The 25,309-nt window shown below is 31.6% G+C and overlaps 3 protein-coding genes across 4 annotated transcripts; all 3 read left to right on the top strand.

Annotated features, from left to right (window-relative positions):
- The first annotated feature begins 1,763 nt into the window (after positions 1-1,763).
- LOC126675074 (uncharacterized) lies at positions 1,764-11,305 on the top strand. Of its 2 annotated transcripts, XM_050369649.2 has the most exons (8): positions 1,764-2,460; positions 2,569-2,714; positions 3,996-4,073; positions 8,486-8,696; positions 8,796-8,931; positions 9,059-9,358; positions 10,595-10,702; positions 10,803-11,305. In XM_050369649.2, exons 4-8 carry the CDS (start codon positions 8,488-8,490, stop codon positions 11,112-11,114), a joined length of 1,065 nt encoding a protein of 354 aa, XP_050225606.1. In that variant the 5' UTR covers positions 1,764-2,460; positions 2,569-2,714; positions 3,996-4,073; positions 8,486-8,487; the 3' UTR covers positions 11,115-11,305. The 2 variants fall into 2 exon arrangements, with proteins under 2 accessions (XP_050225606.1, XP_050225607.1); XM_050369650.2 differs by lacking the exon at positions 3,996-4,073.
- LOC126675073 (uncharacterized) lies at positions 4,119-8,478 on the top strand. The gene is made up of 4 exons (XM_050369648.2): positions 4,119-6,860; positions 6,940-7,257; positions 7,353-7,452; positions 7,526-8,478. The coding sequence occupies exons 1-4, from the start codon at positions 5,389-5,391 to the stop codon at positions 8,216-8,218; spliced, it is 2,583 nt and encodes an 860-aa protein (XP_050225605.1). The 5' UTR covers positions 4,119-5,388; the 3' UTR covers positions 8,219-8,478.
- A 7,080-nt stretch (positions 11,306-18,385) lies between the features above and the next one.
- LOC126674473 (protein ASPARTIC PROTEASE IN GUARD CELL 1) lies at positions 18,386-20,134 on the top strand. Its single transcript, XM_050368919.2, has one exon. The coding sequence runs from the start codon at positions 18,456-18,458 to the stop codon at positions 19,926-19,928; it is 1,473 nt and encodes a 490-aa protein (XP_050224876.1). The 5' UTR covers positions 18,386-18,455; the 3' UTR covers positions 19,929-20,134.
- Positions 20,135-25,309: the final 5,175 nt, after the last annotated feature.

Raw genomic sequence — 25,309 nt, 5'->3', positions numbered from 1 at the left:
TAGAAAAACTTATTAATTAGTACAATATTAACACTGTATATCCCAATGATATATCCAATAAAACTTTTGTTTTTGTCCATTCTAAATTAATAGTAACAATTATCTATCAAATTGTTTTCACCAATCTAACATTCATATAGTTATTAAATTTAACTGTTTGTTTATTGTGTTTTATTTATTAATTTATCTTAGTTTATTATTAATATATTTTACTTTTACATTTTTTTTTATAAAAATGGAACGGTTCTTTAAAAAAATAACAAGTGCTAAAAAGAAATCAACATCATTAAATTAATTTTTTTTTATAAAAATGGAACGGTTCTTTAAAAAAATAACAAGTGCTAAAAAGAAATCAACATCATTAAATTAACTTGTTTTCAAATATCATTCGATAAAGTTAATTTTGAGGTTAAATATACTCAGTGATTTGTTAGTACGATCTAATATAGTAAGTTATCAACACATGTCTATTAAAAAAATTATTATTTGTTTATAGCTACAATTGTTCTTTTTTAAATTTAGTTATTAATTAAGTTATCATTACTTCAACGTACAAATTGCTAGTGCAACGAGCTTCTTTTACGATTTGTAAAAATTCATTGTGAAATTATCTAAGAAATGAACTTTTATATGATTATTTGGTCATTTATATTAAGAAAATTATATTAGTGAAGATTAAGAACAAAACTATTACGCAGCCAATGTAAAAGCCAATTTTTCTTTAAAGTTTTCATTTTCATGAAACTATTAAAAAAACATAATATTATAATGTATTTATATTAGTTTATTGATTTGTATAAGTAAAATATTATTAATTTATATAATTTTTGTTTAAAAGTGTATTATATATTTAAAATTAAAAAATTTAGACCCCCTTGATAAGCCAATGAATTTTTTCCGTGTTTCAGAATACGGTTAACCAACATGTTAACTAATCGATTACGCGATCTAATTTATCGTAATCGATTAGTTAATATGTTGGTTAACCGTATTCTGAAACACGGAAAAAAATTATTGGCTTATCAAATTATCTATCGAGCCATGAAAAAGATTCAACAAAAGACAGAATCAAATCCACTATCTGTTTTACGTCAAGCAATACGTTTTCGGAATCCGTCACAGCACACAATCAAACAAATTTAGTATTTTAAAATAATAATTTTAAATAATATTCTTAGTAATTTTATTATATTGTTTATAATTTTTTTTCATACTTCATTTTTTTAATGATAAGTTTTCATGATATTTATAGTTTTTTAAATATTTAATTTAAATTTAATCAACATTTTAAAATAATAAATAATGCAAAGCAATTTTTTGAATTCCATTACAATTATTTTTTAATATTTTAAAAGAAAAAAAAATTAAAGTCAATTTTTAATAATATGATACTTTGGCTAGTTAACTAATAAAGTCAGAAAATATATAAAGAGAATAAATTTATAATACATCAAGGGAAATTCTAATATTAATTTATTCTTAGTATACTTTATTCATTTAATTATTGAATAAAAATAACAATTATTTATTTGTTTTTATTTAGAGCTAATCTTATTTTAATACTAAACTTTTGTGGGTTCTATCAATTATAGTCAAACTTTTTAAAATCGTTAGAATTAGCCTTTTAGAATATTGAGAACCTATTCCAACCATCTTAAGGGGAAATATTGGTTTGCTGGAATGGCACGCACTACTAGAAAACAGCAGATTACCGACGGAATTTACCGACAAATTCTTTTTGTAGGTAATATATTAAATTACCGACGACTATACCGACCAAATACCGACGCAAAATATTACCGACGGAATACCGAAAGATCACCGACGGAATTCCGACATAATTTTTTTTGTCACTGCAATTCGTCACTAAATTTGGCGGGTGAAATGGCGCCTCATTTTTCCGACGGGTTTCCGACGGATTGCCGACGAACGCCTGACAAAATACCGACGATATCATTTATGTCGTATATTTTGTTGGTAAATTTCGCGGGTCAAAATGGCGCCTTTACTTTCCAACAGATTACCGACGATCTTCCAACATAATACCGACGATAGCTTTTATGTCGTAAAATTTGTCGGTAAATTTCGCGGGGCCAAATGGCGCCTTTAATTTCCGACAGATTACCGACGCATTATATTTGTGGTTGTCTATTTTACCAAAATTCCTTACAAAAACGTTGGATTACAGACGAATTGCCGATGGTTTATTGTTGTCGGTGGGGATTTCACTATTTAAACGCTGCGTTTTCAGGGTTTATTTATTACCGACTGATTTTTGCCGTCGGTAATCTGTAGGTGTTATGTAAAAAAAAGTAAAACGCAGCGTTGCTATAGTTCGGTGGTTTCAAAAACCAAAACTTTCACTGAACGTGGGATTGTGCTTCTTTTTTCTCTTTACCTCAATAGGAGTTTTAGGTGTTCTCTCCAACCTACGTGAAGATTGATTCCTAAAGGGATTAGGTATGTCTTTTAATTTTCACTATAAAATTGAGGCTGCAATTTGTTCAAGTTTCTTCAATGTATAATAGGTTTAAGCCTTTGTGCGCTGTTATCGTCTGTATTTCCTAGAGAAGGGTTTCGTTGGTTGTCGCTGCTCCCCGGATAGTTGCTGCCGCCTTTCTCGCTGCTCCTTTAATTGTTTCTGCCTCCGCTATTATTTTCCTCTAAGAGCTGCTGTTGCCGCTCTGTCATCGGCCGCTTCCTTTCATCCAAAGGTTGGTTTACTAAATTAGTTGTATGATTTTTAACTAATTTACTAATTAGTTTTTGCCTTTTGCTTTCTTAATTTTAGAGATCCTGTTCTTGTTATATTGGAAATAATCTTTCATAATGTAATTGTAACTGCTTCTGCTTCTTTTAGTTTTTTTGTTAAATTGGTGAAATTTTAACTAATTAATGAAGGTTAGTCATGTTATTTGATAAGATAATCAGGTTTATTAAACAAGAACATAAATACAAAATTGGTGGATTTATATGCTTTTTTCGTTTTTCTATAGCTGTTTGATTTCACAATTTTGATTTTAGTTTTTGAAAGATTTGAACTCTGGGATTAGAAAATGAGATGCGGTTAAAACAAAAATCAAAAATCAGAATTAAATGAGCCCTGTACTAAAATGAATGTCAAATTAACACACTACTAGCACATTAAAGCTATGTAAACTAACTAGATAGAATCCATTAGCAAAATATACATTAAAGTTAGAACCTAACTCTTTTAAAATAAAATAAAAAAAGAAACATAACCTTTTCCATAGGTGGTCGAAAGGGTGTATTTGCAAAAAAAGAGCAGTTTAGCTTTATTTTACTATTTGTTTAAACTCATTTAGCACAAATTGCAGCTGCAATTTAGCACAAATTGCAGCTGCGATTTAGCACAAATTACAGCTGCAATTTAGGACAAATTGCAGCTGTGATAGTGCACAAATTCTAGCTGCAAATTGCATCAAATGCAGCTGCAATTTAGTACAAACTGCAGCTGCAATTTACAGCTGCAATTTGTGCACTATTGCAGCTGCAATTTGTGCACTATTGCAGCTGCAATTTGTGTTGGTTTTGTAATTTATGATAATTGATCAAATTGTTGATTGTTCAGTATCTCAATGCACAATTGAGTCTTTAAAATATGATGATTGTTCATATTTCTAACTCAAACAAATATACAAAAGAGATTGACAAATTATAGTACTCCAATTTTAGTAATCTATTAATTTGTTTGGTTGTTTGTGTCTCTGTTTCTGTAATTACTTGATGATTGTTTCCTTTGGTTTTGTTTGCTTGTTATGAAAATCACATTAAATTTCTATAGAAAGGAAGGACAAAGAGAAAACTAGAGTATTTTGTTTGTAAAGCTTTTAAATAGAAATGCTATTCTGCTTTTTAGTTAATTTAAATATTTGTGTTTCTACAAACATGATTTATGTTATTTGTTATTGCAATCGCAGCTGCAATATACCACAAGTTTGTTATTTTTAATCAGTTTATATTATTATATTCAGTATTCTTTGGATCATTCTGCCGTAGTTGCTACTGCTATCATCATTTTGTCATCTTACTATTGTTACTTCAATCAAAAGGTTAGATTTTATGGCTTTTTTTGGTTTTATTTTATATACTCATGAGGCTATAATCTAAATTATGTAATTGCATGCTATTGTCACTGATGAATATACTTTTTAGTTAGTTTAATTAGTTTTTGAATTGTATGATAACTATATTACGTTAAAATTCTAATAGGGAGTTTAGGTTTATAAGAAGATGAACATAATAATTTCTGAAAATTAAGAAGTAATGGATAAGTGTGTATGTGATTAATGTTAAATATAAATAAAATTATTTTTAATGGCTTTGGAGCTGAAATCATAAATTTTGTGACTTAACTCTTGACTGAATTTTATACATGCTGTTAACTTTTGAATTCGAGATAAATAATAATTTCAAAATTCTTGCCTCTCAAATCATCACATCAATAGTTTCTAAACCCTAAAAACATTTAATTTCTCTTTTGTATCCTACTTACAATCGAGAGTGAAAATTATACATCATATAAACTACAAAATATGTAATGTTATACAGCATGAGATCGGATCGAATTTGGATGTATGAAGGCAGAATGAGGAACGGAATTATTACGCCAGAGTTTGTGGTACATGTAGAAGAATTCATTCAGTTTGCACAACGACATCCTGACTGCTTAAGCGGTGGAACACACATTAAGTGTCCTTGTACTCGACGAAAGTGTCAGAATAAGAATTATGAAGATTTTGACACCGTGAGGGTCCACCTTTATAAGGATGGTTTTGTTGAAGACTATTATGATTGGATTTATCACGGCGAGCGTGCGAGTAGTACTGTTAGACGGGAAGAATTTGCGCCTGAAACTCATGATGAACCAGATAACGTAATGGTAGATGATGTGAACATCACTTCTTACCACAAAATGATCGTAGATGCAGCCGGGCCTGATTTCAATCCAAATGAAACAGAAGAGCCTCCAAATGCTGAAGCTCAAAAGTTTTATGATATGATGCGAGCTGCTGATAAAGAGATATTTCCTGGCAATAAGAGACATTCTCAAATGTCAGCAGCTGTTCGAATGTTAGAAATGAAGTGCAGACATCACTTATCAGAGTCTGCTTATAATGACTTGAGTGAATTCCTCCAAGAAGTTCTGCCAGAGGATAACTCGATGCCAAAAGATTTCTATAATACGAAGAAGCTGGTGAAAGGGTTGGGTTTACCTGTTGAAGTGATTCATTGTTGCTATTATAATTGTATGATTTTTTGGGGTGCAGACAACGAATTGAACTGTTGCAAATTTTGTGGGGAAGAAAGGTATCAATCTCGAAGGGAAGGATCTACTAAGCGCAAATTGAATGTAACGAGAAAAAAATGCATTATTTTCCTCTCACGCCCAGACTACAGAGATTATATGCATCGCGTGCTACGGCTAGTGAGATGAGATGGCATGGTGAACATGAAATGGAGGATGACAAAATGTGTCACCCATCAGATTCCAAGGCTTGGAAACATTTTGATCAGTGTCATCCACAGTTTGCATTAGAAATTCGAAATGTCAGACTTGGATTATGCACTGATGGGTTTCAGCCGTTCGGTCAGTCGGGACAACAATATTCTCTATGGCCTGTGGTTGTCACTCCTTATAATTTGCCACCAGGATTGTGTATGAAGGAGGAATTTATGTTTTTAACAATTCTAGTCCCAGGGCCATATAATCCAAAATCAAACATGGATGTTTTCCTTCAGCTGTTGATAGCAGAATTCAATTCCTTATGGAGTATAGGAGTGCAGACTTATGACATTTCAAAGAGGCAAAATTTTACAATGCGAGCGGCTTTAATGTGGACTATCAACGACTTTCCCGCGTACGGAAGGCTATCTGGATGGAGTACCTCAGGCAGATTAGCTTGTCCATACTGTATGGAAGATACGGATGCCAAAACGCTTAAAATAAGTGGAAAACAATCTTGGTTTGACAACCATAGAAAGTTTTTACCCCCTGACCATATCTACCGTCGAAATACCAATTCATTCACAAAAAATACTAAAGTTACAAAAGTATTTCGTGGTGTGAAATCTGGAGAAGAGATTCTCAATAATATTAATGGAAGAGGGTTCATGAAAGTAACAGAAGACTGTGCAGAAGCGGTTAATGCTATAAGATCTAAAAATTGTGGATGGCATAAAAAAAGTATATTTTGGGACTTGCCATACTGGAGCACCAATTTAGTTCGGCACAATCTGGATGTCATGCATATCGAAAAAAATGTGTTTGATAATATTTTCAACACTGTGCTTAATATTGCTGGAAGGACAAAAGACACTGCAAAATCAAGAGACGAGTTCAATGATATTTGTCGTCGTCCTGAATTAGCAATGAATCCCGATACTGGGAGGTATCCAAAGGCTTCTTACGTCTTAGATCGACCACAAAAACAATTGTTGTTTGAATGGGTGAAAGATCTTAAGTTTCCTGATGGTTACGTCTCCAATATGGGAAGATGCGTGGACTCGAAGAAACTGAAGATGTTTGGCATGAAAAGTCATGACTGCCATATATTTATGCAGCAACTTTTGCCTATTGCGTTTCGAGAACTATTGCCAAAAAGTGTATGGGAGCCTATAACACAGCTGTGTTTGTTTTTTAAGGAGTTGACTGCATCAAATTTAAAGGTGGAAGATATGGAGCTCTTGGACAAACAAATTCCCATCATATTATGCAAGTTAGAGCGTATATTTCCACCTAATTTTTTTGACTCGATGGAACATCTTCCTGTGCACCTTGCATATGAAGCTATGTTGGCAGGTCCAGTGCATTACCGCTGGATGTATCCGTTCGAAAGGTATAATAGATATTTATTTCAAAAATAAATTCTAATATCTATCTCGTATTTATGTAACGATTGTTTGTTTCGTAAATAGATACTTAAGGAAGGTTAAAAGGAAAATAACGAATAAATACCGAGTGGAAGGCTCTATCAGTAAAGGTTATGTGTTGGAGGAAGCAGCAAAATTTGCCTCTTTTTATTTTAAAGAAGGTGATCCAACTGTTTCGATAAATTTGCCGAGGAATGAAGTGGTTATGGACGATGATGAAGATGTAGATAGACTTTCAATTTTTAAATATCCTGGAAAACAAATCGGCGCTATTCAGACAAGGAGGTATCTGCCAGATATTGAATATGCCGCTGCTCGAGTCTACATCTTATTGAACTGTCCGAAAGTGGAGCAGTTTGTAGGGTAAATACTTCAATTTTTTTATTTTTCCTTTATCCAGTGTAGTTTTATTAAAAAATCACATCTGATAATTATTTTCCTTATAATTTAACTTTTAGTATGTATACTGGTGAAATACGAGCCCGTACGCCTGGCATATCTGAGGAAATGGTTGCATCTTGTCTGGAGAAAGAGTTTGCAATATGGTTTGAAAAATATGTAAGTATATGTATAAAGTAATTGAATTAGCATTATATTGGTGTTCTTTTTAAACACGTCTAATGTGATACAGGTAAGTGACCCAACGAACAACATATCAAATCCGTATATTCAAAGTCTTTCTCAAGGTCCTCTTAGACAAGTCAAAACGTTTAATGGTTATTATGTTAATGGGTTCAAGTTTCATACTCGATCTCATGACTCTGGTCGTGCAACATTCAATAGCGGTGTGTGCATCAAAGCCAGTAATTATGATGCAGCTACGAGCGATTTTTATGGCATTGTTACTGAGATTTTGGAGTTAGAGTATCGGGCACTACCATTAAAAACCACTATGCTATTCATGTGTGATTGGTTTAATCCTACTCCAAATGTGGGAATGATAGAGCATATGGGATGTAATATCGTTGATGTTCATCGCAATAAAAGATACAACAAGTATGAACCGTTTGTTCTAGCGGCACAAGCATGCCAAGTTTATTATTGTGAATATCCAGGAGCAAAAAGAGATAGGATTAATTGGTTGGCAGTATGCAAAATAAAAGCAAGATCAGATATTGACTTTCCAGAAAGTTCAAACACTGATTCAATGCTTCCTCCATTTCAAGAAGATTCAGATAGAAGTCGCCTTAATGTTATTGCAGATGGCGAAGCTGTTAATTTGATTGACCCTGATGAACATGAGGAGGATATAGATGAAACTGAGATTGCAGAAGAAGATATTGAATTGGTAACTTCATCGGAAGGAGAAGAGGACACCAATTAATGATGAATAATATTTATTTTGAACTCATTGTGTTAGGCAATTATTTTTGTTCAATTTTTTTAATCCAATAAAGCAAAGTAATTACTTTCCATAGTTGTATTCATTATTTTTATACTTATTTTATTGTTAATGTGTTTAGAAAGGATATGGTTTGTATATTGAAGTGTTTGAAAGTGATTAGCGTGCTCTCAATTAATTATGTTTTTTTTTATATTTAATTTTTTTCCTTCAGTTAAATTATTACATGTAATTTTTTTAATATCTCAGACATGCGAGGTGGATCCAATGCAATGGCAGGACGAGGTAGAGGGAGAGGGGGAGGAGGTGCACCTCCCGACCCGCCTATCCAGCCAGATGTTCATGCAATGGCAGGACGAGGTAGAGGGAGAGGGGGAGGTGCACCTCCCGACCCGCCTATCCAGCCAGATGTTCATGCAGAGGAGGCGATTCTTCCTATTTGCACTATCTCACTTGATGGGTTTGTTTATAAACTTTTGTTAGTTTAATTGAATAGAAAATTAACCTTTTTTATTTATAAATCATTTTTAAATGTTTTTATGATTGTTTCAACTTGCAGGAAAAGATTGGAGGGCCCCTCAGATAAGGTGTCAGCTGCTATTGGCACTATTTTTAGAAAGCAATGGTTCACCAGCGGATATCAATGGCCAAATTTAAGCGATGCTGAGAAGGCTGTATATTTTGAGGAATTCAAGGTATGGTTCTTTTATGTATGTGTTATATTAGTTTTTATATATAATTAATCTTTATATCTTCTAAATTTTGTTGTTTTCTTTTTTAAATTTCCATACTTCGAGTTTGATGTGTTTTCTATGATCCCAGAAAGTTTACATGTGGACAGAATCTGAGGAAGCAGTGCGGAAAATTTTTTACAGACATGCTTCGCGCCGTTATTCAGATACAATATCTGACATGAAGAAGAAATGGCGGACTAAACAAATTAAGCCCAGGCATGTCGGTGATGAAGTTTGGAATGAATGGGTGAAGGCATGGGATGTAGAGGAATATAAAAACCGGTGTGAGCAAAATAGAAAGAATAGGCTAAGTGAACGTGTGCCTGGAGCTGGGCCATCTACCCACGCAGGGGGATCTCGATCTATGACACAACTGAAAAGAATTTTGGTACGTATGTTCACAGTTTTTGTTTCAAATGTAAATGAATCAACTGTGTTTTTTTTTCAATACATTAATGCTTATGTGAATTGAGAAGTGATTGTATAGTGAATGTAGAATATGTCTCCTGGTTACTTAAATTGGTTTTAATGTCTATTAGGATCACTCTATGATGACATTAGATATGGTTTCATTCGACAATTCTGAATTGTCCAAAACGTATCTACCTATGGGCATGCTTGCAAGATTCTTATTATCCACCTGTATTACATCAAAATTAAAGATGCACATGCTAGTTAACTAATGCATTTAAATTTCACTTAAACAGTCATGCTATGAAGACATGAAAATGTAAACAACCAAAAAGAACAAAGGCCATGAATAACTTTATAAAGACAATCAACTTATCTTTTGGCTCATTAAATAAATTGGTTTCGTATCAGTATGATCGTAGGCTTGTCATCATGTGAGATCACTGAAGAAACAAGATGATGACAACAAAATGGACTAGGGCTAGATTTGGTCGATTGAAATTTTCTTATAGTATTAGTACAATAATTAAGTAGGGCCAATGAAAACTTTCAGATTGTACAATAATTAAGTAGAGCCAATGAACACTTTCAGATTGTACAATAATTAAGTAGAGTCAATTAAATTTTTCTTATAGTATCATTTAGTTTCGGACTAGGGCTAGATTTGATTTTAAATGATCTTTGAAGTTGGTCAAGTTTGTCAAAATTTTGTATTGCGAATAATGTTTTCATCCCACTGCTGCTATTATTCACATTCTAGATCTGCCAACCAGCTCTTGATGTATGTAGAAAAAGTGCTATCTTGAACATTTAGAGATATAGGCAGTTGAAAAAAATGATAAACCATCAGATTACTTTCTTGTGGTTGTGGAGACAAGACCAATACATTTTATTACAGAAATGGCAAACCCGCTCTCATGGCGCTAAGCATCATTCTTGTTCAATAGTTGCTGTTAAGAATTTAATTATTTGTATAACTTATGCGACATAGATAATAGCTTTAATTTGATGAGTTTAACTCTAAATTTTGTTCTTTAACATGTTGGCATCGACCTAATAGTATAATATTTATGATATCAATATATGATAAACGAGTTTGTTGTGGTCATGTGTGAATGTTTACTTTGCAGGGAGATTATTATAATTTTAGGGGAGATTATGCTGAAATTTTAGAATAAATGTTATAGATTTAATGTTAGTCAATGTTTTTCAGACGGAAAAAGAGGGTCGCGAGCCTACTGCACCAGAGCTTTTTTTGTATACCCATACAAAGGATCATGACGGTATAACATTCATTGATCAGAAGTCAGCGCATGCTTATGTAAGTTGAAATTATGTCAAAATTTAAATACGATAATTTATTTCTAATTTTTAAAAACTTCATCATAGTATCAAAATGTATAATTATAATTTATCTATAGGCTCGCTTCCAAGCGATGGTTTCATCTATTCGGGCAGCTGCTTCTCAGTCAGTCGATGGTGAGAGTAGTAGTTCTCCAACACTTCCGATAGATGAAAATATGATATGGCTAGAGGCTGAGGGAAGCAAGCAAAGAGTCATAGCATTGGCTCATCTGCATCATCTTTTTACTCTAGCACATCGTCGTCGTCATCAGCTACGACCAGTCCTAATGCTGATTATATTCATGTGTTGCGAAAGCTGTTGGAATCCCATCGTCTACTCCAACATCAATTTCAGTTTGCAATGGACTATTTACGAGAGCATGGCCTAGAGGTTCCTGTCTTACCTACTGTAGTGCCATCGGCGTCACCGTCACACGATGATTTGGATGATGACATGGCTTTAGACGATGATTAAACTGGTCTATTTAAATTTTTATAGTTGCGTTAGAACTTTGTAGTTGACGTTTCTCAAACAATGTAGGATTTTAATTTTGTAGTAATCAAAATCGGATTATTAGCATCGTTTGAATTAATTTTACATATATTATTGGTTTTTACTAAATAAATATTCAGGTTTTTCGTATTTTTAGCTATTTTATTTTTAAAATAAATCAATTTACCGACGGAATACCGACGTATATTTCGTAGGTACACCAAAAATTTATTCGTCGGTAAAACTTTACCTACGAATATATGTCGGTATTTACCTACAAAATTATTTGTAGGTACAATACCGACGACATTACCTACAAACATTTCGTAGGTAAATACCTACAAATTTACCTACGAAAACAATCGTAGGTAAATACCGACAGTTCACCTACAAACATATGCGTAGGTAAGTTTCGTAGGTAAATTCGTCGGTATACCATACCGACGAATATATTACCTACGACTTTTATGTCGTCGGTGTTTCGTCGGTAAATTGATTTACCGACGACATTTGTTATTGTACCGACGAAATTTTCCGTAGGTAAATTGCTGTTTTCTAGTAGTGACGTGAGATGGAAGAATAATTGTGGCTGAAGCTTCTAATGTATGATGGACAACCAGCACATCACCCACTTTGAACTGGAAAACCTGTTCATCAAAGAGTACATATTGAGAAATTAGAATTTTATGAATAGTAATATCAAAATGGTAAAAATCCTTTGTGAAGTTTACTATAACTCGGAAAAACACAATTTAGACTGGGAAAATAATTTATATAGATTGTAAGGACGAAGCTATGGGTAACATAAACAACAAAACACTTTTAGATCACCATATTGAAGAGGAATGTTGAATAACTTGAAAAATGTGATATATTATGAAAAATAAGTGTTGGTAATCTATTAATTAGATAAACATCTGCATCAAATGTACTTGTCCAGTAGTTGGTTGGTATATTTAAATAATGAAGAAATGAAAGGCTAGTCTCAACCATGTGCATGTGTTTACGTTATGCCGAGCCATTTTGCCTAGGATTTTTGGAGGCATGAATAACATTAGGAAGTTCCATTTTTTGTTAGGTAGTTTCGTAGACCAATATGAATTCACCACTTAAGACTGATTGAAAAGTTTTAATTGGGCAATTAAAATATTTTTCCACAATGCGATGAAAGTTGATAAATGTGTGTAGAACATCATATTTATTTTTCAAATAATAAACCCAACTGTACTTACTAAAATAATTACGGAATATGACATAATAACGATTGCCATCAGAAGAGGAAACCGGAGAGGGTCCCATACATCAGAACATATCAAGTCTAATGGACCATCAATTTTCAAATTGGAAAGTGAAAAAGACAACTTATGACTTTTTTTTATAAGCAAGACACAAACTAGACATATCATTATGAGCAATATAAATATTAAACTCGTGCAAGGTTGTTCGCATTGTTCAAACAAAGGCATGACCCATGCGAGCATGCCAAGTAGATAAACTACTGATTAAGACTTGTTTAGGTGTTGGCACAGATGAGTTAGATGCAAGAAACAAAGAACATAATCCATTGTCATTCGTGCCGGAGATTAAAGTTTTCTTTACGGCAATATCTTTAGAAGGAAAGAATTCAACAGAAACGTTGTTAAAACGGGTAAAAGATGAAACAGATAAAAAATTATTGCATGCATTATGTACCAGAAGGACATTATTAAAATGAAAGTGAAATTGCTTATTGCAAAAAGTAGATGAACTAAAATGAGTAATAGGAAGGATTGTACCATTTTCGATTGTAATTCCATCCCGACTTTGATACTCATAAGTAGTATGAAGGTTATCGATATTTGGCGTAAGAGGATGTGTTGCACCGGTATCCATCACCCATGGTTCCGAGGCGGATAGGGTAGTGAAGGTGTGTTGGTAGCGAGGTGAAGTTGTGGCTTGAAGGGAGGATTATTGTTGTCACGATGAATCTTGGGAGAGAAACACTTATTTGCATAATGACCAACACCATTACAATTAGAACATGTAAGATGCATTAGATCAGTGTGTGTACCACCATGTGGTTGCGAGTGACCATAAAGGCTGTTGGATGAGGGATCTGAATTCCACTGCTGGCCTATGGGTGTATTATTATGCCACTGCTGATTATAGTGGGGGCTACGATGTCACTTCCCGAAATCAAAGATCGTGACCGGAGTTAGGGTATGTGTATGGTTTTACCGAAACTCGTAACTAACCTCCGGGATAAACATACAAACATACAAAATCGGCAAAGAAACCAATGTTCGGGGGCAACCGAGACTCCAACCTAAGTCTAGCATTGAGTTTTATCTATTCTCATATGTAATGTTGGTTGTTGTGACCTTTGTTTTGGGTTGTTAAAGGGCTGTTTATACTTGTTTGAGTTGATCTAACTTGTTAGGATTATTGTTGTTATGATTTGCATGTTGTTGGATCAAGTCTTGGATTTTTGACTTTAGATCCGAGTTTATGAATTGCTTTGGTATTGTAAATTGTTTTGGTTGTTTAGATTGTTCAAACATGACTAAAGGGTTGATTTGTATGTTGTTGTGATTCATATATGTTGGTTTAACAATTGTTGATTCAATTCAATTTTGGTGATTTTTGTTCGGGTTTCCGTAGTTGATGTTGTCTACAAACTAATTTGGTTGGGATAAATGTTTAAGGGTTGTTTGTATATGGTATTATATGATGATATTTTTCATGGCATATAGTATCAATTTTATGTTAGTTTGGGTCCAAATAAAATTAAAGAATGTTCTGCCATGTCATGCTGTACTTTTACGGATTAAATTGATGTTTAGTTTGATGGTCGGCATTACTTGAACATAATGATATACTTTTGTTAATTTTTTTGGATATTGAACTTCTTGGAGCACTAAGTTATTCCAATATTATAGAAAGAGTACTAAGATTCAAATCGTTAAAAAAACAGTCACTAAGTAATTGAATTATTTCACGGAATGTCACTTGAGGCAAAACACACTAAATTTTATGTGTTTTGACCTATGTGACATATGCCATAATTACAAAAAGACATATAATTCAATATCTTTTTTTAACAAAAGAGTATAATTCAGTATCTGTTCTATAATTTGAGATAAACTTGATGACCTTCTTTTAAGACAGTGACCTCCCTGAGAAATAATTGAATAAACTAGTGACTATTTTTTAACGATTTGAATCTTAGTACTCTTTCTGTAATTCTAGAATAACTCAGTAACTCATGGAGTTTAATATCCTAATTTGTTAGCTAAAGCATGTTATGGTTTGTGTTGTCTTTTCAAGTATGTTGGATTGTTGTGGATTTTATTGAACACTTGTTGTGTGTTGAGTAATTGATTAGTTAAGCGACAGTGAGTTCCTTTCTTTTCAAACATGGGTTTTAAAGTGGTAATTGATTCCGAATTTTAAATTTGGTTGTGTTGGGTTGGATTAAATTTGTATTGCCCGACATATGAGATAAATTTGGTAGTTTTAATTGACTCGGTTAGGTACCACTTTAATTTTGGAATTATTTTATCAAATGATTTGAAAAGATTTTCGAATTACATTTCAAGTGTAACTCAATAGAACTTAACTTATTATATGGTTTTAGCTATGGTTTGCTTATATATAATACACTATTTGATTTATATATTGATATTGTTTTTATGCTGTGCTAGTTCTGATTGATGTCTAGTACTTTTTAAAATCTTTGCTTATGTTGTTTCAAAAGTGATTTTTTTGTTGCTAAAGCAGAGCTAAATAATGTTGTTTTTGTAATTAATTAAAGGCCAAATATTGTAAAAAGGCCAAACCTTTCACAAAAGTTTCACAAAAGTCCTGACCTTTTAATTTTGTCAATTTTGGCCAAACACTTATTATTTGGTTTCAAAAAAATCCTAACATTCAATTTTGTCGATTTTGGCCAAAAATGGATTATTTGGTTTCACAAAAATCCTGACCTTTCAATATCTGGCATGCCACATAAGCGCCACATATATGCGTCACATAGGCAAATTGAAATCAAATTGAGTGTTGGCCATAATTGAAACCAAATAATTTGTTTTTGACCAAAATCGACAAAATTAAAAGGTCAGGACTTTTGTGAAATTTTTATGAAAGATTTGGCCTTTTTACAACATTTGGCCTTAATTAAAATCTCTTTTGGTCTATATTGCCCTGTGATGATTCAGACTTCTGAATTATGAAATGATAGCTATTAAGTACAATCTTGAAGACCAAAGCTAAACCTTTTTGACCCACTATCATCCTTAAGTAGGCCCAATAGTTCTTGCTTTCACCAAACTCCACATCATTCCTTTAGTGGTCCAACCTCCAACAGACCAAAATCAATGAGCCCATCACTAGTCAAAAGTGTATAATACAAGTCAACTAAATCAGTAGCCTAATCTCATCTTTCCAATTTTTTTATTCATTAGAGCAAAAAAAATCGAATAAAATTGAATAATCAAATTAAACTAAAAATTCAATTCGATTTAATTTAATATTATAAAATATTTAACTTTTTAGTTGGTTTGATTTTAGAATTAAAAGTTTTCTAAGTCAGTTTAATTAAAGTGGAAAAATCAACCAAGCCAACTGATTTAATTCAATTTGAGAGATTTTACATTTTTATAAATTCAGTTTAGTTCAACATTAAAATAGTTAAAATGTCAATTCATTTTTTATAATGTTTTAATTAGAAAGCATGAAAAGCTTGCAACATAAACATAAATATAAACAAACATGCCCTCAAAGACAGTGTGATAAAGAAGCCTAGGTAACACCAAAATCCAATCTTGTCTTCTTTTTTTTTTGGGTGGGGATTTTCGCACTCCACCTTTTAATAACCGCACTCCATTATTAATAGTAAATGACTCTATTATCCGTAGTTTGACATTATTTACCATTACTCTTTTAATATTCCACAATTGTCCTCATTTAGTACCATCTATTTTTTAGCTCTATCACTCCATCCATAATTCCGTTCAATGGATAACTTTTGGTTATAGTTAATTTTACTTTTTAACTAATTTTAATTTATTCATTTATTTTTAAATATCATTCTTTTTATTCTTTAAAATTCACAATTCAATAGCAGTATCCTAAAAGCTATTGGATGTATATATTTTTTAGTTCAGTGGCCACTGGGCAAATTTTTTCATTATAAAACTACTAAAATGTAGTATATTAATTTTTTCATTCTAAAATCAATTTAGTCAATAGCTTTTACATGTATTGGAATTAATATATATATATATTTATAAAATTTTAATTTTAATTTTCTATTCTAATTGACAATAAACATGATATTATAAAGATGAATTTTAAAAATAAACAAAGGGGGTGTTTGGTTCAGCTTTTTAGTGGAACTTTTAGCTTTTACTTTTTAAAAAGCTCCACCAAAGTGTTTGGTGGGAATTTTTTTAGAGCTTTTGGAGCTGTATTAATATTTTTAATTATTTAGACACAATTACCTGCTATAATATATCATTTTTTTAATATTCAAAATTATTTAAATTATTTTTAAATACTCTAATCATTTATAAATTATATAAATTATTTATATTAAAACAACTATAATTTAATAATTTTTTGAAAAATTTATTATAAATTTATTAAAAAAATATTTAAATAAATTTCAACTAAATATTGTTTTTTATAAAAAATAATTATTAATATTTTTATTAAATAATATATGATATAATATATTCATAATTTAATAAATAAAAATAAAAATTATGCCCTTTGTGGTCATTTTATATATAAATAGCTACAGCTAATTAAATTTCACTGAACACTCATGGTCTATCAGCTATCAGCTACCAGCCAACAGCTACCAGCCAACAGCCAACAACTATCAACAACAGCTAACAGCCACCAGCTACAAGAAACAGCTGAACCAAACAGGTCCAAAGATGTATGATTCATACCCATTAATATAAAAATTTAAACCATAATTAGCAAAAGAAATTGAGAGGAATATTTAGTAATATTATTAATAATCTTAATTAGTTAGCATAATACGAAAATAATTTACACTACAGTATTCATTTAAATTTTTATGAAGTGTAATGAAAAACAAATATCATTAATTTATTCACAAAATTATAATAAAAATATAAGGAATGTTATCATTGAAAATAAATTCCAAAAAAAATCAAGCATATAATGCTTTGACAAACTTTCCGAATTGCTTTTATCATTGAGGAAATTACACCATTTACCAAAAAAAATGAAAATAATTACAAAAGTATATGTTGACTTTTTTCATTAACAAAAATATTAATAATATTTACAAAAGTACAAAAAAATAAAAAATAATACCAAACATACGGTATATACTGTGGGTATAATGTTAGTATACTAATAAACTAACATTATATCAACATTATACCAAAATTATACCAACATTATACATACTGAGATTTTATTAATATTAAATGAAAATTGACCAAAATTACATCAAATCGTATACTGAAAATTAAATTAATAATATATCAAAATTATACCATCAGTATACCAAGAGTATACAAATTCTCTAGTTCATTACCAACTATAGTGAAAAATACACATAAAAAAAAATACATGTTATCAACTAGAAAATATATATAAAAATTTATAATCAATATACCAAAAATATACTGAAATTATACTAATAATAAACCAAATATTATTTTTAAATTATCTGATTTATAGTTTTAATATTCCAAAATTATACCATAATTATACCGACATTATACAAATCGTACTTTTGTAATTAATTTTCATTTTTTGATACTTTTGTAATTAATTTTAAATCAGTCGTATTTTTGTAAATAAAAAAAGTTTACTGGTACTTTTATAAATATTTTTAAAATTTTAGGTATTTTTGTCATCGTCCCTTTATCATTAGCACTTTGGATATTTTCAAGCCCCAATTTTACAAAATTTGATTACTCCATGTTGAGAAGCACGTGCAGTTATAAGAGTAAGATTCGGGTAATGGCTAACAAGGGTAACTATGGTATATTGTAAATAATAAAATAAAGGACAGTTAATGAAGGATAGTTTAGTAATTTTTCGTTAAAATTGGAGTGCAGATATAAATGGTGGAGTGCAAAAATCTCCACCCTTTTTTTTTTGTTTCTTTAACAACTTAAAAGCATGATCCATAATAATTCTTCACCATATAAATCCAACACCCACCACTCTCAAACTTCACCACTCTCTTTTTTTTATTCTTCAGACATCAATGGCTGCTGTCTTAAAGCTTCTCTTTACTCTCTTCTTTTTCACTTCTCCCATTTTTGTCAGTTCAAGAACCTTAACCTCAAAAACGACAACTCTTCTTGACGTTCAGACCTCCATTCTTAAAACCAAACATGTTTTCGTCACTTCCGCCACTAAAACGACACGGGCTCAGTCGTTTAGCCTACAAGAGACGACCGTAGCTGAACCAGCCTCCTCGATTCTAACCATGGAGCTACATTCTAGACCTTCGGCTGTTAAAATTAAACACACAGATTATAAATCACTAACCTTATCTCGACTCGAGCGTGACTCAGTCCGAGTTAATTCTATCATAACTCGTTTAGATCTCGCCGTTAACGGCATTTCCAGCTTCGATCTTAAACCGATTGACACTGAGTTACAATTGACAGCTGAGGGTCTCCAAGGCCCCATTGTTTCGGGAACGAGTCAAGGAAGCGGTGAGTATTTCTCCCGAGTCGGAATCGGTAAACCGGCAAGTCCAGTTTATATGGTTATCGACACCGGTAGCGACGTTAACTGGATACAATGCGCACCCTGCGCCGACTGTTACCATCAAGCCGACCCGATTTTCGAGCCGGCTTCTTCATCGTCTTACTCTCCTCTTTCTTGTGATACCAAACAATGCCAGTCCCTTGACGTGTCTGCATGCCGTAACAACACGTGTCTCTACGAGGTCTCCTACGGCGACGGGTCGTACACAGTCGGCGATTTCGTCACTGAAACTGTCACTCTCGGCTCGGCTTCCGTTGACAATGTAGCCATCGGATGTGGTCATAACAACGAAGGATTATTCGTCGGAGCGGCTGGTTTACTCGGACTCGGCGGCGGCAAGCTTTCTTTTCCGTCACAGATTAATGCTACGTCGTTTTCATATTGTCTCGTGGATCGTGACTCTGACTCGGCTTCTACTCTTGAGTTTAACTCGGGTTTACTTCCTAACGCTGTTACCGCTCCGTTATTGCGCAACCGTGAGGTCGATACTTTTTACTACATCGGATTAATGGGAATAAGTGTCGGAGGTGAGTTGCTACCGATTCCTGAGTCAGTTTTTAATATTGACGAGTCAGGTAATGGAGGGATGATTATCGACTCGGGAACCGCTGTGACTCGGTTGCAAACGGTGGCGTATAACGCTTTACGGGATGCTTTCGTTAATGGGACTAGGGATTTGCCCGTTAGTGATGAGGTGGCGTTATTTGACACGTGTTACGATTTATCTCAAAGGAATAGTGTTGAGGTCCCTACGCTGTCGTTTCATTTCCCCGGCGGGCGGATGTTACCGTTACCGGCTAAGAATTACCTGATTCCGGTTGATTCTGACGGTACGTTTTGTTTTGCGTTTGCTCCAACGGCTTCTGCTTTGTCGATAATTGGGAATGTGCAGCAGCAAGGGACACGTGTAGGGTTCGATCTGGCTAATTCACTTGTTGGATTTGAGCCTGAAATATGCTAAAGATTTGAGTATTTATTTCAAGTTTAAATGTAAAGTTTTATAAGGAAATGAAGGGAAATATGAAGAAGGATCTGATAGTAGCCGTTACATTCTAAAGCTATTTAAAAAAGAGGGACGTAATATTTCATAAGAAAATACATTATATTATATGCTATTTCAAATGTATAATTTGCATTCTTAATTAAAGGATGAATTGAGGGAGATAATATTGACAAAAATGGCACAAGAAGTTGACTTTCTTTTCAACTTTTTATCCTTTTTATGCTATAGACTATAGAGCATTCAGCCTTCGGTATAAATTAAAAAGGAGATATTATTATCAATTTTATAAATAGGCTTATTCACCAAAAAAAACAAAAACTCCACCTTTTAATTTTTTTTCAGTTGCACTATGACGTTTTAATTTTATCAGCTGCACTCTAATTCACACGTTTGGATTTCAATTCCACCATCAAAATCAAATTGGACTTTTTTCACCCGGAAAAAATTCATAAAAATTCTTATAAAGTATTTGTTTGAACTCTTTTCCACACAAAAAGTTAAAAATAGATGACTTATTTTAACTTTTTTCAAATGGAGAAGAGATCAATTTAGTATTTGAGGATGCAATTGAAAACCAAAAGTGTGAATTAGAATGCAGCTGACAAAATTGTAAAGTCATAGTGCATTTGAAAAGAGGCTAAAAGATGGTTTTTTTTTGTGTGATTAAGCCATATAAATATTACTTGGTTTCTTAATTTTAATATAATCTATGATTTTTCTGTTTTAAATATTAATAAAATAATGGTAGTTAAGCATAATTATTAAAATCCCCTGACACTGTCGCAAGTAGTTCTTTATAACTATTATTAGTTAGTTATATTTATAAAAATATTTCATAAAAGTATGATGGTTTAATAAATAATTACAAATTATTTTAGAAAATAATTCAAATTTTTATTAATTCTATGGACCTTAAAAAAACAAAAAGAAGTAAAATGTGATCTTTTTAAATTGAGCGCAACTAAATTAAATAACAAAGTTAACTAATGAAAATAACGAAAAAATTATAACGAAAAAATTATTTGATTAAAAAATAGTGTTAAATTTACATTTGGATTTTTTGGCCCCCGCAGATATAGACTCAAGTCCATAAACATAAGCTTTAATCCATTAGACAAATATGAAGATTGTGGAGTACGAGACTCCACCTCAAAAAATGAAATCAAGACTTCAAGAGGTTTTGATATTTAACTGACATTTATTCTTTGTAAAGTTGAAAAAAAGTTGGTTAAATTTGTATGACTACCCTCACATATCCAGGTATTGGTTATTAATACCATAAAAACGGGAAAAAATGAAGATGTTACCAGAAAAAATGAAGACGTCACATTAAAAATAGTCCGACCTCGGTTTGGGTTCCTACTCGTCGAGAAGAAGCCTACTCGACGAGTAGACGAGAGACTAGACTCACAGGTTTATCTATTGCTCGACGAGTAGAGGGTTACTCGTCGAGTAATGAAGGTTCTAGAATCTGCTGGTTCTGGACATGCTCATCGAGTAGGCATCTGCGACCTATTGGTGTCATTTTTGAAACAAAAATGATGTGTTCGGCCCTAAAACCGGTAAATTAAAGTTTTAAATTATTATATAAAGACTTATTCACGGCCTCCATAAATCATAATGCTGTTGAAACAAAGAATTACAAGAGGTTCAAAAACACAAAAAGTTGGGACAAATGAGAAAAATTAAGGAAATACGTAAATAACTTCATTGATTACAAAATAGAAAATCAAACACATGGGAATTGGAAAATTAATAAGACATGCACATATATGTCCATAACCATATTGATGGAATTATAGACGTAAAACATGGTGCATGCAATGTGGGATAAACATTTTTTGATAAAAATATGTTGCAAGAGGTTTAACTGTCACCATATTTCTTATAAAAAGAAGACAGACTTTGTCATTTGTAAATGTAATCCCGGAACATATCTAATAAACACCGCCCAATGAAAAAACACTCATAAACATCTGTATTTTTTTTATTCTTCAATTTTGTAAACACATTTATGGATTGAATTCAATCTATTTTTAGTATTTTATTCTCGATTACTTAACAAAATTTGAAGTACTTATTATAAAGTTAACCAAATCGAAATTGCTTGCTACGGAGTTAATATTACACAAAAATTGGAATCCACTTGCACGTTTGCAATTCAACACAGTTTTACGGTTTCTTGCTAGAATTAAAAAAAAAAACAGCCAACAAATAAAAAAATAGTTATATTTTATAAAATGATGATGAAATTAAAAATCACGATATAATGCGAGATATTATTTTTAGCAATTATCTCTTTATCAAATCTCAAAAGTGATATTTATTTCAAAGGCAAATTTTTTTTATATATTCGAGTCTTATTTGTACAACTACTTGTCTCGTTTTGAAAATTATAACCAAATTGTTTAAAATTAATATAAATATGGACTATTTTATCATGAAATAACTTAATATAAGAAATTGTATCTTATTTTTATTAATTATACTTTTATCTATTTTCTTTTCTTTTTAATATAATTATCATGACTTGTACAATTGACAGACTCGACTATTAAAAAGTATATTTTTTATGAATAATGCAGTTCATTTGTTTATAATTGTAGATATATAAAATCATTTTTCATATTTTGAATAAAAAAGGGAAGATAATAAAAGAAGTGTTGAAAAAATCATTTTATTTTTAAAAATATGTTTCAAAACCTAAATTTTTATATTTATCTAAAGAATAATTTTTTCACTATTTGTGGTTTTATTAAAATACATTGTAAATAATTATTGATAAATTATTGAAGCACCATAAGATTTCTGAAATATCAATGTTTCCTGAAAACAAAGAATACAGAGGTCAAATGGAATGCTAGAAGGAGTTTTCGGCTGTTCGCTACAACGCTCAATTTGGTACTTTTAACTGAGGAAAGAAAACAGAAAAAAGAAGAAAAATAAGGATAAAAAATACCTTACAGTTTGCACTTAAGGTGGCTTATATAGACCTATCTGTGCAACTAGGGGTGTCAAAATGGATTGGCGGATCGTAAACGTGTCGTGTCGACCCACTATACTTACACGAACACGACCCATTTAACTAATCGTGTCAAAACCTTCAACCCTAACACAACACGAATTTTAAACGAGTAACATGACACGACACGATTAATACGTTAAGATAAACGGGTAATAAGATTGACACAATTACACGACTAACACGATACGACTAACACGGCCCATTTAACATTTAAAAATATTTAAATCATAAATATTAAATTTTAACCTCAAATTTATCAATTAATACTCTAAATATAAAAAATTAATATAAAACATTTTATTTATAAATTAATATAATTCATTTAATAATTATATTTTTTTATTTTATGAAATTATAACTATTTTATTTCTATATTTGTATAAATAATATAATTTGTAAACGGGTTAGGTGGGTTAGGCGGGTTCACGAATCAACCTGCGACACGACCCATTTATTACGTGTCATAGGGTTGACACGTTTATGACACAAACTCGTTAAGTCTTAATCCGGATTCGCCAAATTTACGTGTTAGGCGAATCGTGTTATCATGTCATGATCCATTTTGACTCCTCTATGTGCAACCGTTTAAAAGCTCCTTTCTTGGTCCCCACTTTCGGGTTGCTGAGCTGTCGAATTCTATTATGTCTCGAGTTGTGTGTTAGGGGCGTGCGACGCTGGAAACGTTTTCATGTGTCAAAAAATCTTTTGTGATCCTTCTGATTGGTAGAGCACGTGTTATATGAAATATGATAACTCAGATACATCTTGAAGAAGTGTCTAAGTTATTTTAAGACGGTCCTTGGTCAGGATATCTCGGACTTACTAACATGATGCACGTTCTAATCTCTGGAACGGCTGCGTGCTTATCTCAGTCAATCAATATTGTAGAAGCCGGTTATTGTTTGTTTGACTTAGTGATATCATTTGTCGATAAGTTTGTTTCGCCCCTATATTATATTATCTCTATGTTATCAATTATAATCAATGATGCATATATGAAATATATTTTTTTATTAAAGATGACTATTTTTTAAAAAATAAATTTTGTTTTTATATTTTTTGATCAATTTTTGTCTGTTTTTCTTATTTTTTTAATATAAAAAAGTGTGTTTATTGGATTAGATTGGTTAGTTGGGCTAGGCCTATTTGAACTTGAGATACATACTCAGCATTGGAATAACTTTCTGAGTTGGACTACAAATTCATAAATCTCTAGGCCTAGCGATGACTTAAAATGAATAACATTAATTGACATGTTTTAACATGTTAAGATAAACGTATGACATGTTTAATACAACTAACTTGACCAATATAATCTATATAATCTGTAAAGATATTTAAAACATATAAAATATAAATTTTACTTTATATTTATCAATATATATTCAAATTATAAAATTTTAATATAATTATTTTATTTTTATATTAATTCAAGCTAATTAATAATTTCATTTTATATTTTACGTATTTGATTAATTAGATGGACAAGATTCATTTTGACAGTCCGGGATTGAGTAGCAGTTTCCAGGACAAAAGTTAAAAAAGGGTATGTTATGGCCAGCCATGTAGGGGTGAGCAAAAACCGAACCAAACCATTAATCCGATCCAAACCAACCCAAAATTAATTTTGGTTTGGTTAAACTGGTTAAAATATATTGGTTTGGTTTTAAATTATAAAAAAATATGGTTTTTGGTTTGAGAAAATTACAAGAATATTAACTTCACGCTGTTTATTTTCTCTATTAGCCACTTTCAGTTTTTCTTACATTTCCTAGCCTTTTATTCTTTACCGTTGGTGACTCATTGTCTTAATTTATTTCATTTACTAGCCATACTTATGTATCGTACACGTGTGTCTGCAACTTTTGATTCTAGAAGAAAACCAACAAATTCCACTTCTTTAACCTCCCTGAATTCTCTTATCCCGAGTGATGGCGCGTCTTCTCACGGCTGGCTTATAATCATCAACGACACATCCTCGGTTCCTTTTCTTCATAGCTCTCAATCTTTGATCATTAATCAATTTTTTTTCATTTAATTCAATTCAAATCCAAATATTATATATTTATTCAAATTTTTGTCAAAAAAATCAACCAAAAACTCATTTTTCTTTTCAATCTATATGATTGACCTAACTTTCTTGTTCATGGTGGAAACTTCTGTATTGGCGAGAATAAGTTTTTGAATTGATTAATCTTGGACGCTTTTATACATTTGGGTTTTAATTTTTGTTTTGTTTCTTTTTTATGTATTGTTCTTATTCTTCATTTGAATTATTATGGCAAACCCATCTGGAAGCCATCATCAAAAAGAA

Source organism: Mercurialis annua, linkage group LG3, assembly GCF_937616625.2.
Source record: "Mercurialis annua linkage group LG3, ddMerAnnu1.2, whole genome shotgun sequence".
Lineage (NCBI taxonomy): Eukaryota > Viridiplantae > Streptophyta > Magnoliopsida > Malpighiales > Euphorbiaceae > Mercurialis > Mercurialis annua.
This window is presented reverse-complemented; position numbering and strand designations above follow the sequence as displayed.

Bases quoted from the DNA above. Each gene is read 5' to 3' on its own strand.
- LOC126675073 (XM_050369648.2), top strand. From the start codon at position 5,389: ATGCATTATTTTCCTCTCACGCCCAGACTACAGAGATTATATGCATCG. The intron at 7,258-7,352 runs GTAAATACTTCA...TTTAACTTTTAG, and splicing joins AAAGTGGAGCAGTTTGTAGG to TATGTATACTGGTGAAATAC. The intron at 7,453-7,525 runs GTAAGTATATGT...AATGTGATACAG, and splicing joins CAATATGGTTTGAAAAATAT to GTAAGTGACCCAACGAACAA.
- LOC126675074 (XM_050369650.2), top strand. From the start codon at position 8,488: ATGCGAGGTGGATCCAATGCAATGGCAGGACGAGGTAGAGGGAGAGGG. The intron at 8,932-9,058 runs GTATGGTTCTTT...CTATGATCCCAG, and splicing joins TATATTTTGAGGAATTCAAG to AAAGTTTACATGTGGACAGA. The intron at 10,703-10,802 runs GTAAGTTGAAAT...ATTTATCTATAG, and splicing joins AGAAGTCAGCGCATGCTTAT to GCTCGCTTCCAAGCGATGGT.
- LOC126674473 (XM_050368919.2), top strand. From the start codon at position 18,456: ATGGCTGCTGTCTTAAAGCTTCTCTTTACTCTCTTCTTTTTCACTTCT.